Source organism: Heteronotia binoei, chromosome 3, assembly GCF_032191835.1.
Source record: "Heteronotia binoei isolate CCM8104 ecotype False Entrance Well chromosome 3, APGP_CSIRO_Hbin_v1, whole genome shotgun sequence".
Classification (NCBI taxonomy): Eukaryota; Metazoa; Chordata; class Lepidosauria; order Squamata; family Gekkonidae; genus Heteronotia; species Heteronotia binoei.
The window spans coordinates 67,289,357-67,307,394 of NC_083225.1; the positions used below are offsets into that span (position 1 = coordinate 67,289,357).

Sequence of the window (18,038 nt, forward strand, 5' to 3'; positions counted from 1 at the left end):
CTAGATGGCCATCTGACAGCAATGTGGATCCTGTGAATTTAGGAGGAGGTAGTTGTGAATTTCCTGCATTGTGCAGGGGGTTGGACTAGATGACCCTGGAGGTCCCTACCAACTCTATTATTCTATGATCTTGGTCATCTGGTGATCCACTGTAGTAGCAGATCTCCATACGCCACCTGGAGGTTGGCAACCCTAACTGGGGTTTTAAACACTATACTAACAGTCACTTTCTCTTGGGTTTCTATCATCAGTAGGCCACATCGGTTTCCAACTTTTGCACTGCCTGTCAAGTCTACTACTCAGTTGTTAAATTTGTGTTTCCTAGTAAAATCAAATGTAGCAACTTACATTTTTATTTTCACACAACAGAAGTACAACAGTCATTACTACTTTGTGTTTGTCAAGGGCTGACTGAGATTTAGTGTGACATATTTTTATCCATTCAATCACAACACATGCAAGTTTTGGCTGCAGAGGAAAAGAGTGCCAGTTATATAACCATCAGCGCTAAAAGGACAAGACTATGGTAATCCTTTAAGAATTGAATATTACATACTCAAACACCACAGTAATATTTACAGTTCACAAAATACAAAATCTCTAGAGACAGATAAGCCTTGGCATGTCCCAACTAATCACCAGTTCCTTTTACCAGCACACAAGATTATGGCTGCAGTCCTATGCATACTTACCTCAGACTAATAGTGAAATTTTGAACAGTGAGAATTCCCGGCATGATGACATCATTCACATCATTAAGGCAGGGGTGATGCTCTGCATCTGCCCAAAACTCTATAGTTTAACCACAGTTTTAAACAAATGCTAGAGTCACCCAGAGTGATGGTGTCACTTTCAGACTGTTGGGGACACCAACTGCCCTTCCCATTTTACCAGGCATTTCCTTCCACTGCCCAGTTAAGTGATGCTGGCCAGCAGAATCTGGGTGTGGGAGAACCCTGCACTCAGCAGGAAGATAGCTAACTCTACCACTACCATAGGTAGCAGCAGTAGCTGCTCTGGGGGATCCAGAGGATGTCATATTGTGGGGTTTTTTTTGAAAACTCAGAGAGATTAATATTGATACAACCACTCACATTGCTTTTTTGGTGTGGGCGGGGGCTCTGAAATAGCATATTGTCTGAAAGCAGGATATCCAAATCTCTACACGTTTACATGGGAAATAACTGAAACCTGATTAAACTTGTTGGCATAATTGAGCTACAAATGCAGAATACTTGTTTGACACTAACACATTTCCAGAATTAGTTATGATCATGTCTTCAATGCATTGTTCTAATGTGAACACTGAAAAGCTACCCAGCTTCAGAGAGATGCATTACGTGGCAATAACAAGTGAAAGACCAAATGACAATGGAAGTCTGGACTGAAAACACTGTTAGAACCTTCAAATACAATTGAACAGATAATACATAAAAATAGTGTTATACAAACTTCCTGCTATTGAATCTTCTTTGCTTCCAACTCTGAAGAGCTCATTGTTATAAATACTATAAAAATGGGATTAAGGGGATTTTAGTAATGACTGTGCTAATCTGTTCATTTTCTCTTGAGCACTGTTCATGCAAGTCAAATTTCAAAGAATTCACCAAATGTACTTATGCACATTTGCTTGATTGTTTTAGGACTCACTATTTCCACATCAGCTTTTTCCAGTAATGAAAAATGATGTGTACCATGTAAAGAGAAGCTCCTGAAAGTTAATCCTTAAAAACTGAACTTCTGAAAGACTGCAGTACTGAGAGTTATGGTCAGTTTGGGGGAAATGAGAGCAGAACAATAAAGTATCTTTCTTGTACTATTTTCTACTGCCTAAACCTGAAGCCTTAGGCATTAGATCTGTCCTCAGGACTGAGTCCATAAACAGCCCTGTAATGTCTGCAGAGGGAAGGAGAGAGGCTTAACAAATTCTGAGGCAATCTAATTCCAGCTATAATCAAGTCAGACACATTTGTTCTAAGAAGTATACAGATTGCCAAGCAAAACAGCTCCAGAGTGAATTCTGAATGGCGAATGCATAAATTGGCTATCCTATTCTGGTAGCTGTTCCCTAAAACATTCCTTAGAAAAAAGCTATAAATTGAACACCTGTAGACAAACCAATAAAGAACCAAAAGGGGTAGCTAGCATAGTTCACACCAGAAGATGTAACAGGTGCTTCCATCATTACATTTCCTATTCAAGTAGTTAAAAGGCTATGTGCCTGGGAGGATGCATTTGGCAGACAGCCCAAAGTACTTATTTAATGCGCAAATAACTTTATAGATATACTGAGCAGACTAGTTTCATGAAGTTTGACCAGACTCAGATCTCAGACTCCCAATTCATAATTAGCAGCCTGCCAGTTCCAACATACTTATTTGTCATTTTTTGGATTCTCTATTACCGTTTTCGCACACAGCTTACCTTGCAGTCACAATCCTGTTCCCTCCGCAGAGTCCGGTCGGATTTCCCACCATCTGCGCCGGAGTTACAGGAAGTGCCGCAGCTTCTGCATAGCAAATGTAAACTGGGTTTTAGCGGTTTACGTTTGCTACACAAAAGCCGCGGCACTTCCTGTAACTCCGGCGCAGATGGTGCGAAATCTGACTGGACGCTGCGGAGGGAACAGGATTGTGACTGCGAGGTTAGCTGTGTGCGAAAACGGTATAAGTGTGTTATTGGATTACATGTCAGGACAGTAATGGTGTAAAGTGTCCTGAACTTAGCATTGGGCCAACAAAAGGTTATTCAAGGAATGAGCTTTTGCGTGCAGGCACACTTCCGCAGATACACTGAAAAGGAAGCTACACACACAGAGAGATGCCTCTACATAGGTGAACAGCCAATTAATAGCTACAGACCAACACAGTTGCCCATCTGGAATCTGTCTTCATTCGACAACTTGGCTGCAATCCTTCACCAGCTTCCTGCAAACATTAATTTTCATATACACATTTTTAAAATCAGAATGCTATCCAATAAGAACAACTAATAAACTCATATGCCCTGGCGGCATCCCAGATGGGCTATTACAACATGCTGTTGTTAGGGCTGCCTTTGAGGATGAACTGGGGAAGTTCAACTGAGAGCTAGCATAGTGTAGTAATTAAAGTGCTTGACTAGGATCCAAGAAACCCAGGTAAATTGATTCTCTACTCTACCAATGGAAGCTTGTTGAGTGATCTTGGGCCAGTCACACACTCAATCTAACCTACCTCAAAGGGTTGTTGTGAAGATAGAATGGAGGAGAGGAAAATGATGTAAGTCACTTTACGTCCCCACTGGAGTGTAAGGCAGGATATAAATAAAGCAATACATAAATACATTCTGAACACGGAAGTGCCTACAGGGACTGGCTATAACAAGCAGATTACACTTGTCCTGTTCCAACATCCTGGCGCCGGCATACAAAATACAGATACTAACACCAGTACAAAATGCAGGCATCAATTTTTAAAATAAAAGTAAAGATGTTGCAAAATTATTGAGGGATCTCCCACATCTTGCCTTGGAGTTCCCTTGACAATACAAGGACATGCAGCCCTACTGATAGTTAAATCAGGCCAATAACTGGAGCCAGTTTGGTGTAGTGGTTAAGTGTGCGGACTCTTATCTGGGAGAGCCGGGTTTGATTCCCCACTCCTCCACTTACACCTGCTGAGATGGCCTTGGGTCAGCCATAGCTTTCATAGAAGCTGTCCTTGAAAGGGCAGCTACTGTAAAAGCAGTCTCAGCCCCACCTACCTCACAGGGTGTTTGTTGTGGGGGGGGGGGAGGTAGAGGAGATTGTGACCGCTCTGAGACTCTGAGATTCAGAGTATAGGGCGGGATATAAATCCAAAAAAATCTTCTTATTAGTGGCCTTTTACATAACTAAATCCTCTATTTTTATTATGTGGAATATGGGTTTGTTATTGGAGCAGCAGCCCTTCAGTGTTCATGTGCATTTGTTTTTGTTTATTTTCAGACAAATTGGACATGGAACAGAGTCAGTACCTGTCATGGACGGCCCCAATTTTGTCACTTGTGCTCCTCAATGATGGGACAAAGCTTTGGGTTTGTTATCTATATGAAATCTATATACCTCCAGAAGTATCGCTTTCCATTTTGAATCAAGGCTTATTTGGACAAAATGAGTCCATACAAGACAGAGATGAGACTGGTGAAGAAAGTTGATGCTTTAGAATAGGGCTGCCGATCGCCAGGTGCAGAAGAGAATACAATCTGAGAGAGGTCACTATAATGGATTACACAACAAAAAATGCAAGCTAGTGACCAATTTAATAAGAAGTATATAGAAATCAGTCCAAATGTCCAAAACATGTATATTCAAGTCCCAAAGTAGTGTGGTGTGGTGACAAGCCAATCGATTAAGTATTTGTTTCTTTCCAGTCTTCATCAGACCTGGGACCAATAATGATTCAATTATATAGATTCTTTACACAGTTTTCAAAAAAGAGGGATGCAGAGCGTCTCCAGCAGCAATTTCACATGGGCTACAGCTGTAGCCGATCTGGGAGGTTTGCCAACATCTCTTATCAGGAAAGATTCTGCCCATGTAATGGAAGGCACCACAAAACGGTCACCCATGTCTTACTTCACTGTGATTTTTATGGGGAAGTGAGGGACTGTATAATCAAACCTATTCTAACCTTTATGGATTACCTGAGGTGAAGTTAGTTTTCTTTCTACTATCTGACCGATGTTCCCGTATCACAAGCCTAGTTGCAAAGTACCTTTTGGCTGCCACAACAATCAGGGAGCAAAAGACTAGCTCCCCTTCTTGATGTTTGACTGGTTTTTATAGCTGAAACTATGTAAATTTGCTCTGCTGTACTTTTTATTTCTATGCCAATGAAGGTATTTGGATAGGGGACCACCAAGGAAGTTCAGTGTCACGATGCAGAGGCAGCCGCCAATCACCTCTGAACATTTCTTACCTTGAAACCCAATAAGGTTGCCATAAGTCAGCTGTGACTTGGCAGGGGGAAAAAGTCCACTATCATTGAAGGGTCTTAAAAAGGTAAAGGTAGTTCCCTGTGCAAGCACCAGGTTGTTACTGACCCATTGGGCGACGCCACATCAGGACGTTTTCTTGGCAGACTTTTTAAGGGTGGTTTGCTATTGCCTTCTCCAGTCATCTACACTTTACCCCCAGCAAGCTGGGTACTCATTTTACTGACCTCAGAAAGATGGAGGCTGAGTCAACCTTGAGCCATCTATCTGAACCCAGCTTCCGCCGGGATTGAACTCAGGTCGTGAGCAGAGCTTGAACTGCCCCACAGGGTTCCTCGAAGGGTCTTAGAAGGGTATAACTTTGCTTAGGATAGTGTAAGACATACAGAGTGCTATATGGCTTCTGTTTTCTTCACTGCATGATTTTTATGTCTCCTTAGACATCTTAAATTATTAATTCTCAACCGCTGCTGTACTATTGAAATGTCCTCCTTTTGTACTAGATTCCTCTCCCTCTTTTCTCACTTTTAGACAGCAGCTGAATTACAGGTAGTGTTTGTAGGACCACTAGATATAATGCAGAAAGGAAGTTCTAGGTCTATTAAAAATGAACTTTCATCCAAAAATGCACGCAGAATAAAATTTGCAGAAGTTGAATGACGACGCAAGAGAGCATACAACATAGTGGATGACCTATTTCCATTCTTTAATATAGTCTCATTTATTTCATTTTAACATCATTTCTTAAGATAGAATTAGACATTTCAAGAAATGTGGAATTTCTACCACTGTAGGTCTCTTTCTGCATTCTTTATGCTAAAACCATATGTAACACAAGACATCATCAAGTTGTGCATTTTTTAAAAACTCCCTGCTTCACATTACATGCTAACAGCAGGTACAGAAAAACACCTAGCATGGCAGCACCAGACATTGAGTTATACTAGATATCAAGGAAAAAAGAAGACTGGTATAAAGCAACTCAGTTCAGGCAACTGCAACTCAGTTTCTCTGGTAACATCTAGTCCTGCCTTTTTATTTGAGGATTCAGACATTCTCACTTGATATTACAGGTTAGGAAAAATTCATGATAGAATCCTTTCTTCATGCACAGCCTTAACACAGACAAAGCCTCTCCCACCTAATGAAGGGCTGCATTTTACTAGGAAAGAGAGCTCCCAGTTTTCTGACTCCCATTTATTGTAGAAATGGGCAGCTGACCTGGATAGCCCAGGTAAGTCTCATCTAATCTCAGACGTTAAGCAAGGTTGACTCTGGCAAGTACTTGAATGGAAGACCTCCTTGAAATACCAGTAGTCAAGAGGACGCGGTAGGCTTTAGTCAGCCACCTCTCTGAATATTCTCCAGACCCCCAGTAGGGGTCAGTCACCAAAAGTCACTGTAACTTCCAGGTACGGATACACACACACAAATACAAAAAAAAAAAAGTAGACATGGGCATGAATGGGAAGAATGGTCCAGAAAACTAACTGATTTTCAGATAACGCCACTTCCTTGCAGTGTTTTTCAGTCATATTTTTGGGTTGTTATTTTTTTTTAAATTGAATTTACAAGTGGTATTGCAATTAAAATCACATCGTTCAGTCTGTTGCTCATTCTGAATCACCCTCTGACTCTAGAATGTTCATTTGGTAACTTTTGTTCAATAGTTTTGATCTGTTACCAGTTGGGCTTAGAGTCAACCTCACATAAGATTTAAATGCATTTTTATAAATCTAAGTGGATCTTCAGTGAAAATGCAGCACTAATGAAAATGGAACAAAATAAGAGAACTGTATCCCCCAGATGCCTCTCACAATATCTTCTATCTGTTCCATAGTGTCCATGGTAGATGGTAAAGTTCTTTGGTTCATAGACCTATATTTCTTATTTACAAACTTTGCAGAGCACCATGCACATTTATGATGCTGTGAGAAGAGATTTTTTTAGAGGTATGAAATGAAAATAACCCTTTCACTCTGGGTTTTAAAAGTTTTTTTTCTTTCTGAGCGGAGAACAAGCAGGGACGGGAGTAGCCTGTTAAATTGCTTTCTATACTTACCTTAACCCAGATTCAAACAAATGTCTAGACAATGGGATGGTCAAGCTTCCCTCCTTTCACACCAGGGAACAGAGATTTGGAGGTGTTAAATACCAAAGAGACTTCAGGAAGGAAATTCTGGAGACTTCAGGAAAAGCTTCTCTGACCTGGTCTGACTTGGCCAATGGGTAAGAAAAAGAGAGGTGACAGAACTCAGGGGTCAAGGAAGAAACTCTCTTCTTGAGCTGAGTCTATCAGAGCAGACAGAAATCTTAGCTGAGGTCTGGAGGAGGCAACCATTAACTATGTGCTGGCCTGAAGAGATGGAGAAAGCTGCAAGGTAATAACAACTCTGTAGAGATCTGTAACATCATAAACCAAGGAGACTGTCCTATATTTTAACATCTGATTGGACATATGTCCAAGAGAGGGACAAAGGAATGTCCAAGAGAAGGACAAAGGAACTGCATTTCACCCATTCCTTTTGAATCCCTTGCTCAATCTGGTGCTGTGCTAAAAGTATGCTTGTGAACATTTTTAATAAATACTGTATAACTTTTGATGCTGGTAATGTTTCTCTGTACCACATATATATCCACTGTCTTGGACACACTATTTTAAAAGGAATGCTGGGAGAGGCAGGATGTTGTTAAGTGGCTATTCTTCCAAGACTAAGGGTGCATAAGGCAGTAAACTGTCCTTGCGGTGACCAGTACTCCCTCTCAGCTGAGTTATGTGAGTTTTTAGCCTCTGGCTCACACATTTTTGTCTTAGTTCAGGAAAAATGGCTCCACAGCAAACTAATTTATGCAATAGCTCACAACTTTAATGCCAGTAGCTCACAAAGTTTTTTGCTCACAAGACTCCACAGCTTAGAGGGAGTATTGGTGGTGACCAGGTGCTGAGCAGCAGAAGACACAAAGGAAAGACCTCAGAACTTGGAAAGGAGCTGGGAGTCTTGATTCTCCCAGCAGTTGTCGTGAGAGCTGAAGCTGAGCTTTCCTGGTTTGGGTGGCTATAACTCAGACCAGAGCTTTCTTTGAGCAAGAACACACAGGAATGCAGTTCCAGAGTGTGTGACCTAATATGCAAATAAGTTCCTGCTGGGCTTTTTCTGTTAAAAAAGCCCTGACTCATACATTCCAAATCCAATCTTCACCAAACTTGGAGGGCGAGTGGAGAGCCCGCTGAAGACTTCCTGTGAGTTTGGCATGTTGTGAGGGGGCTGTTCTATGTCTCCTGAACCAAATGAACCATGAACCAATATGAACCACCAGTTCAGGCAATCAAATGAATCATGAACCATCACAAGCCAACATTATCCTAGTTCATGCCCATGCCTAGTTTAAAGTTCTATTAATCCCTGACACATTGCTGACACTTCAAAGAATACCTGTGTTGGTGTTTATTGTAGGAAAATAAGACAGAAGTCCAGTGCTGCCTTGAAGACTAAACATTTATTCCAACATGAACTGGAGTCAGAGTTAACTTTTTCAGATGCTAGGGAGAGGAAACACTTTTTGAGATTTTTACAAGAAATAGAAAGAGGAAAAATAAGAAACTACTTTGACTTCCAAAATAACTTGTCATGGCATGCAGGAGTGCTATGCAAAACTGCTGCTATTTGAAAGGAAAACTCACAAAATCTACTTGGAACATGAAACAGGCCACACAATCTTCAGACTGTGATTTGGCATTTGTTATTATCCGAATCAACACAGAGAACGTTAAAACGTCATGTCTAATAGAACCAAAATCTTGACAAAATCTGTTGTTGTATCTTTGACTTCTGAAACATCAAAATATATGGAAGAAGCTTCAAATGAATTAAATACTACTCTGTGTGATATGCAATTTCTTGATCACCGCCTTTTTTGAAGAAAAAGAAGACTACCCTATTCTTGCTGGAGAAAACATACTGAAAGGCAATTCATCTGTTGCTATCTAAATTTGGGTCTACAAGTTTAGATAGCACACCTGCTTTTAAATGGCAAAGGAGATGTGCAGAGGCAAGAGTTCTGAACAGGTTAAATGACCTAAACTTTCCTACAATAAGCAATAGAAGTGGTAACTGTTAAAGAATTGATTATGTAGTTACAAAATTAATTCAAGAAACTTGGCCACATTAACTGTTCAGAATTGTCAGTGTCGCACATATTTTGCCATTCATTTCCCTCAGGAACTTCAAAAGTAATGTTTGGGCTAAGACTTGCTCCATAATTATAACACTTATGGAATTCGTTCCAAGTAAATATAGCTGAGCTAAAGCCATAAGTTCAAAGTCCATGAAACACTGGTTCATGGGCAAGTCATGAAATAAATAGCAATTGAATCACAACGTTTTGTGGATTTTCTTGAAAGATATTTAAGATGCTGTTTTTAAGGAAATGGTCCATCATGTTTAAAAAAAACAAATATTTAAACTGTGTTAATTCTATGCAGGAAGAATATTACAAAATCCTCAAGTATAACTTGATGGCTACATAATTCACTTCAGCTCTAGTGAGTTCTAGAGCGCTCATGGGGCTTCCAGAATATACTATAAGAGTCCTGCAGGAACACAGGGAAGTTGAATAGGATTTGAGAGCTGTAACTGGGGAGCCTTGAATTAGTCACAAAGCTGAAATCCTACCCCATTTTTACTCTTTTGAAGTCTCACAGATTTCAACATGAGTAATACATGGATATGAATGGAACTAGTCATAGGTTTGCACTCTAAACCGAAGAAAAATATCATCACTGTTCTCTAAAGAGCAAATGCATAAAACTTGTAACATACATATAAACAATTACTAAAGTTCAGAAAAGGCTAAGATGAAATACATACAAGTATATGTTTTGAGGGATACATACTGAAAATATTTTAATCCTTTTCAGATTTTACATTTGGGGATATTCAAGTGCATGTACCAGGGTCATGTACTACCCATGACCCTCCTGGTACTTGTCACTGGTTATACCCAACTGTAATGTCTGAAAAGGACTGTTCTTAAAATGACATTATTATGTGGCATGGCATATATGTAAAAGAATTAGATGCAGACTTTACCATTATGCCTTTAATGTAGCTTAATATACCTTTCCTTTCTCATTCCCAAGGCAAGAGAAGGAGGAAATACGTATGTTCAAAAAAACAAGATTGTTCTTCATCAAAACTCCAGTAACATGTAAATATATTGGACAAAGATACAGGTTTATGCCTTCAGCACTTGGTCAGTCTGTTGAAATTTTCTATCACAGCAGCAGTTCCCTAATGGAATGGGGGAGGGGGCTTCTGAAGGATTTCTCCATCCTCTAACATGCTGTTCTGTATCCAGTCTGGCAGCTAAAAGAACACCGGCTCACATAAATATGACACTGCTCCCCATAGCTGCTATTTGAGCTGGAGACTGCTTAAAACAAACCCCTGAAATAACTGAACAAATAGATGCTAAGGACATTTTGTAGTGGTACTGGAAGACTGCAGAACAGTCTTGGCACTGATTTAAGATTCAGTTTCAATATGGAGGGGGAGTCTGCATAATTGTAGCAATATTATTCAATTTAAAAATTTTTTTTGCTTTCCATGTGTTAGGATTTTGAAAACCAATGCCTATACTTGGTATTGTACAAACAATAGTACATCCTGGAGAAAACTGATATCAAAATGTTTTCCTCATGTAACAATGATACAAAAGATATTTGGAAAAAAGCAATAAGATTAAACATAATTATAATTACCCTCAATTTAAAAGGATAACAGATATCCTAAGAAACTGGTGCTCAAAGCAGTATTACAGCAGCTTTGAAATACAAATGGAGTTTTGCAAAACACACACTCTCTTATGGACAGGGGAAGCTCTATGCACCCTTCAGCAAATGGGAGCCCCTACATACATAGGTCATCAAATTGTGGCTAATATGCACAAGCACACCTCTCTACAACTGCTTATATTGTTACAGACAGCACACACCCATTGTACTTGGAAAACTGGCATTAGCAGCTGAGATAATACATAAAATTATTTCTTCAGAATATCCATAACCGTCCCACACTAAGCACATATTTCTCACTATTTCTAATGCAATCTTATTGGTATCTGGAAGAAGATGTATACAAGTTTAATGCAAAAATGTAGCTAGCATACTTATAACAGTCACATAGTAAACAAGGTGTACACATATAATTTCATATGGCACCACTCTTGCTAGTAGAAAAAGCATGAAGATGGAACTAACCTTTAATTTGTCATACCGTTCACTTAAAGCAGCCACCTGGTGATCTCGATGCCTCCCAACCAGTTTACACAAGGCACAGATTAATTGGTCATCAGTCACACAATACATGTTAACTTTTTCATCCTCGTGCTCCAGACACATTAATCCTCTAATATGTGAGTCCGGAATAGGCTCAATTAAACGATGTCCAGTAAATGGCTTCTTATTTGGGTGAGTTGCTTTTAAGCACTCCTCGCAGTAGGATACCTCACACGTTACACAGGTCTTGACTGCTTCCTGAGCAGGATCCTGTTCACAGAACTGGCAAAGAACTTTCTCACTGGAGGACATGCTGTTGCTATCAAAAGCCCGCTCACGGCGAGTTTCACTAGGAGAATTGGGCCCGCTCACTGATGCTTTCTGAAACCTGTCGATAATATTTTGCAGCGTGACGTTGCGCTTGAGTCCGTCTAGACCACGTTGATTAAGGGTGATGACATAACGACAAGTAGGACACTGGAAGGCGGTGATAGACTCCACTGATTCGTTGGTGGCACAGTGGGAGACCAAGATGCGATGCGCACAGTTGAAACAGAGGCTGTGAGCACAAGGCAGCAGCAGAGGATCCTCAAACAGCTCCAGACAGATAGGGCAGGTCAGTTCCGACTCCAGTGTTTCCATCTTCAGGCAAAGCTTTCCTGTGTTGTCAGCGAAATCCAGGGAAGCTGATTAGCTATCTGGAAGCAGAACATAACATTTGATTAGGGGAAAGGGGGAGAGAGAGAGAGCAGAGGGGTCAGCCATGGGGGGTTGTCAACTTTTACCACTTCCCTTGGCATTATGCAGCCATCTCTCCAAATTGGAAGGCTACGTAAAATTTGGACTCTGCCTATGCATCGATAATCAAGGTATTTAAAACTTCATTTTTCTTTTATGTTTCCTTAAGCATTTTTAAAAATAAAAATGGCTGCTTTGTTTTTTAAATGTTTGTTGCAACAAAAGATAAAAAGTACAAAATTATAAGTTTGGTTTGGACAGCTTTCACATTATATATAAAACCTGGCTAGAAAATCACTGTACAGGTACATCAATAAGCAGTACACTGTTAACTGCCAAAACTTCCTTTAGATACGCTATGGAATCAGCTAACATTTGTTTTAGAAAAGTCTGAGTGCATTTTAACTCTTACGAGCAGCCATGGACAGACAAAGTATCAGATTTATCAAACAAAACCTCAAACTTCCTCATTATTTCTCAGCATAAATGCCCTGGCATTTTCCTGTTCCAGGTTTCAGTTACGCTTTCAGTAGAGTATTGCAACACAATATATGCCTGTCTGTATTCCTATTTATCTATAACTAGATTAATAGTAAACAGAAAATTATAAAACAGCCAATACACATTATGAATCCATTCAGACTCAGCAGTATATGGACAGACTGCTTTTCCAGCATGATAATCAAAATACTCACAAGGATAGACTAGAAAGGAAAAAAAATATTTAGAAGAGGAAAGGGCACTTCAATGCTGCCACTCAAAAATTTGATGGGAATGATGTGGCATTTGCTGAACTGATTGAGTCTGTATAAAATACATTTCCCTTTTACATAAAAAATCTTAGTGGCATTGTGAAAGTACTGGAACATCAGTTGTTTTCAAACAGAAAGACCCCAGAGTTGTTCACTATGCAAATACTCATTTTAGCAGCTTTGATGAAATACAGGCAAGGTCTAACAGTGCCTTTCCTCAGTATGGAATTCAGCAGTGCAACCCCCCCTCCCAGAAGAGATCACCCCCTAAAATGACCAAGTCTTCATTTTGTTTCTTCTTTCCCTAATCATGTTGCAGGGAATGATTTTGAAAAGAATCGCCCTATGTGGCTCTCCTTGCCTAAGCTCTCATCAAGGGCCTATCACTGTTATGAACAGACAAGTCAGTGAAGCAGAAGCACTATGCTTCACACTCACAGAGCTTTACCTCTTCACAGTACAATCCATTTAAGCTTTGTTGCTCATAACTGAGGACAGCTTCAGATGACCCAGCTGCATACGCTTTACACTGTAAAGTCGTTGTTCCAGTATGTGAACTCTTTCCCCTCTCCTACCCTTCCATTTCCCCCCCCCCCTCAAATCTCACAGAAATTTTGGTTCATTAAGGGCAAAAGAAGCCTTATGCTCATAAGCAAGCTTGGGAACCAAATCTCTTTGAACCTTCTACATCTCCCCATAATTAAAGTAGGGGCTGCAGTTACAGTGACAGGAGTGTTATGTATAATAGTGTAAAGAAGTTCAAATCTGGAGGCAAAGTTCAAGTCAATGCTTATTCATAGCTGCTTTGTGAAGGGGCCAGAAGAGGTTTTGTTTCTAAAGAACAATATGCCATTTAGTTTCACACTTACAGCCAAAAATCTGGGGCAAGTTTAAATGTAACAATAAATCTGTTGTGTTTCTGAGGTTGGCAGTGGGATGTGCGTGTGTACAGCAACTATGAATTAGCTGATTCAACCAAATTTGCTTTCCCATTCCTACTAAGTGAGATAAAACTTGTTGCTTTCATGTGAAAATTGCAAAATCATTTTGCTTTCAGATCAGTTACTGTGCACAGAGTATACAAAATTAGGAGGATTATTTCAGGGGTTTGATGTTTATACATTGGGTTATGTTGCTGAAGTAACTATACACACACAAGAGAACAGTCCTTGCATACTATTATCATGCGGCACCTGATATACTGGACCTCACTACCTGACAGGATATTCAAAACAATCAAAAGTCACTTGTATAATATACAGGATGTAATATAATGTGGAAGCTGAAAACTAACAGTTCTCAATTGCAGGAACTTTCTTGATCACATATCAGATGTCATGAAACAGAACTGAAATGTATTTTCAAATATTATGTAGTTCATGCAAACAGGTGATGCTAGTAAATCAAAAAATTGTCTCAAATGCTTCCAACATAGGGTTGCCAGGTCTGTGCTGGAAAATACCTGGAGACTTTGGGGGTGGATTCATGAAAGGGTGGGGTTTGGGGAGGGGATAGGGTTGCCAAATGGAGTCCAATTCAAGAAATATCTGGGGACTTTGGAGGTGGAGCCAGGAGACTTTGGGGGTGGATCCAGGAGACATTGGGGTAGAGCCAAGATCAAGGCTGTGACAAGCATAATTGAACTCCAAAGGGAGTTCTGGCCATCACATTGAAAGGGACGGCACACCTTTTCAATGTCTTCCTTCCATAGGAAATAATGGATAGGGGCACCTTCTTTTGGGGCTCATAGAATTGGACTCCCTGGTCCAATCATTTTGAAACTTGGGGGGTATTTTGGGGAGAGGCATTAGATGCTGTACTGAAAATTTGGTGCCTCTACCCCAAAAAACAGCCCCCCCAGAGCCCCAGATACCCGCAAATCAATTCTCCATGATTTTCTATGGGAATAAATCTCCACAGGGAATAATAGAGTTCCCAGCAGACATTTCCCTCCCCTCCCCCCACTTTCTGATGACCCTGAAGTGGGGGGAGGGTCTCCAAACCGGGGAATCCTCTACCCCCACCTGGGGATTGGCAACCCTAGGAGGGGAGGGGCCTCAGCATGGTAGAATGCCATAGAATCCTCTGTTTAAAGCAGCCATTTTCTCCAGGGGAGCTGATCCCTATTTCACACCACATCACACCCTATTTCACCCTATTTCACACCACATCACACCTCCCAAGAGTTGCTCTGTCTGAATGACAACTCTAGATGAGACAAAAAGGGCAGCGAAAGGGTTAAGTATTTCCTTATAGTAATATTCTGAAATGATTTATGTTTCTAATTTAAAGTACTAGGATCAAGCTAAATTTTCTGGATTGCGTATGAATTTATATGTTTTCCTGATCAGGGCTTTTTTTGTAGAAAAAGCCCAGCAGGAACTCATTTGCATAAAGGGTTGCCAAGCCCAATTCAAGAAATATCTGGGGACCTTGGGGGTGGGGCCAAGAGACACTGGGGGTGGAGCCATGAGCAAGGTTGGAACAAGTACAATTGAACTCCAAAGGGAGTTCTGGCCATCCCATTGAAAGGGACTGCATAGCTTTTCAATGCCTTCCCTCCATTAGAAATAATGAAGGATAGGGGCACCTTCTTTGGGAGCTCATAGAATTGGCCTCCCTGGTCTAATCATTTTGAAACTTGGAGGGTGTTTTGAGGAAAGGAATCAGATGATATGGACTAAGTTTTATCTAAGATTTCTAGCAATCTTGGCTGAAGTTGGTGGATGAAAAGGTACTGAAAAATCTTGAACTTGAAGTGGGGTGGAGGAGGCTTCTCCCCTTGAAGTTTTCATAATTTCCACCACCACCATAGATCACTTACTCTTGATACGTCAGTTACTTGAGTCAGTAGCATATGATGGTGCTAAGTTTGAATACTTCCATTACCTCATTTTAAAGAAAAGTGGGAAAGAATTCTTTCCTGTACAAAATTCTGCATCACAGAGCATTTAATGGGAGACTAAAAAAGGGGGGGGGGGGGGAGAAAAGACCCGGTCAATTTTGGAAGCATTAATACCTGGAGAATGCAAAGAACTGACTAAAGTTTTAAAAAAGAATACACCAAACCAATCAACCAACCTTCTCTCATAGAAAATAACTATTTGATAAATCAATTAGAAAGCAAATGAAAGTCACCAAAGTAAAAAGATACTATAAATAATTAATTACCAAAAAAGAGTATGCTCATTGACTAAGTGAAAGCTCCTAGTCAAATGAATTAACTTTCCAGACATTCTATTAATCATAATCTTTCCACCAAAGCAGTGACCTTTAGCTGATTATTGCTGGCAGGCAACAAACCTACAGAATGATCACTGGATGGCTGGGTGTGTTTCACATTAATTTTTGTGACACCACCTACCTTGACTCCCATTCAGTTTATGGGTGGCCCATGTTCACAGTAGCTTGTCTTTTATCCTTACAATTCTAACTCTGAACTTCAGGAATTTAAGCAAGTAGAACCACATAAGAATAAATACTTCAAGAACTACCCACTCTTGTTCTTGAGACATTAATATTAGTCAAAGAGAGATTAAAAAAAAATTCCAACCTATACATCATTGGTTGAACTTATTAGTCTATCTAGAAGTCTGTTTATAAATGGAAATACAATAAAAATACTTCATCACATGATCAAATGTCTGCATATGCTTTTCAATATATACTGCGTTTTCAGGCATCCACATAAAACATAACATTAGGACAGTGCTGCAAAGTGTGCCAGGATTATATATTCCAGCCACCTAGTATTAAACAAATTTAATTTCAAAAGTTCATTTCAGATACTTGATATTGAGACCCACAATGTCCACAAGAAATCATTATTTTTAAAGTGATAGGCAACTCTGTCCATCTCTGGAAAGTTTAAATACAGAACATCACAAGAACAGCTGTGCTTAACAAAATAAAGATGCCAGATAAACTTTTAGAGAGGCTGAAAACACAGTATTGCCCTCACAATCTAACAGGAAGGACATGACTGTACTGAAACACAGTTACAAACTAACTGAACTTTCTAGAAAGAAAATAAATAGCCTGCTATTACAGATGACAAACTCAAAATCAAAAACACTATCACAATGTTGTTAAAAACTGGCTTTTTAAAGAAGAGAAGTGTAGTATCACTTCAAAGTCTTCCTAGAGTTAATCTCACTTCTGAGCCTTGAGAATATATCAAATGTGAAATACCTACCGGTGGATTTCGGCCTAAGAATTTAAGCTGAAACATTGCTGTTAAATAATCACACCAATCCCCTTAAGAAGACAGTGACAAGCCCAAGAACCCCTGTGGTAGGCTCTGCCAGCAGCAGCAATCCTGAATCTGTAGGGCTGCAACTGTGCTTGTTACTGTGAGTCAGTTGATGCTGAAGCACAACAGGAAAATCTAGCCTACAATTCCAGGAAAGCCAACTCCACCTAATCACCTCCGCCAGAGTTTAAGGACTGAAAATTGCCTTTGTAATCCAGCTGCCTTTTGTCACCAACACTAAAGCAACCTATCTTCTTTCTCTTTCAGCATTCAACATCCATCGAGCGAGAAAGCAGCAGAGGATCAGTTTCTCTCACAGTCCATCCATGTAACCCACTCAACAATGATGGCTTGTAATAAGGGCACTAGGCTTTGCTACCACATTATCTGAGCAAGTGGAAGCTCAGCCTGCTGTGTAATTAATCCAGGGCTGAATAATGAATTCCAGTTCCCATGCCTGTAAGGGGAAAATGACCTGAACCAGCAAAATCTGACATGCTACCAACAGTTCAAAATGTTTTTCTCTAATGGCAGACTGAAGCCTACTGGCCAAATATTACCCATCCCAGCACTTCGCTTATATATTATTTTGTATTTGATCAATATCCGGCAGAAGTTCACCACACAGCTAAAGCAGCAGTAGTGAACATCATATACTAAAGGAAAGACTTTCTCTCAGGGGTGCCATTTTGAGAGCTGGAAAGGAAGTTTTAAACCACTTGTAATGATTCCTCGGGAGCACTATATCTCTGACGATGCGGAGAAATAAAAGTAGCCACATGGCCTTAAAATACATGGTTATAGTAAAGATTAAAATTCAACATCTAATATTTTAATTGTATCAAACTCTCCTCTAAAAACCAAAAATGTTATCCCCATTGTCTTATCTTCTGTGACTGATCATTCATGATTCTTCACTGGATTTCTACAATTAGGTCAAAATGGTGCTGAATATCCAATATTGTTACATTATCAATATTAAGAGGAGAGGAAATCAATGGACTTCATTAAAATGTCCTAAGTGTCTGTTCATTTTCCTCTGAACATACAGCAGACATTTGGC

General features: G+C 40.0%; 1 protein-coding gene across 3 annotated transcripts in view; it reads right to left on the reverse strand.

The window, feature by feature from the left end:
• Positions 1-18,038, reverse strand: part of MID1 (midline 1) — a 331,223-nt gene that overhangs the window by 129,094 nt on the left and 184,091 nt on the right. For all 3 annotated transcript variants that reach the window (XM_060233957.1, XM_060233958.1, XM_060233956.1), the window contains exon 2: positions 11,216-11,931. In XM_060233957.1, the coding sequence (XP_060089940.1) occupies positions 11,216-11,875 (660 nt within the window). In that variant the 5' untranslated portion in view covers positions 11,876-11,931. The remainder of the gene's footprint in view (positions 1-11,215; positions 11,932-18,038) is intronic.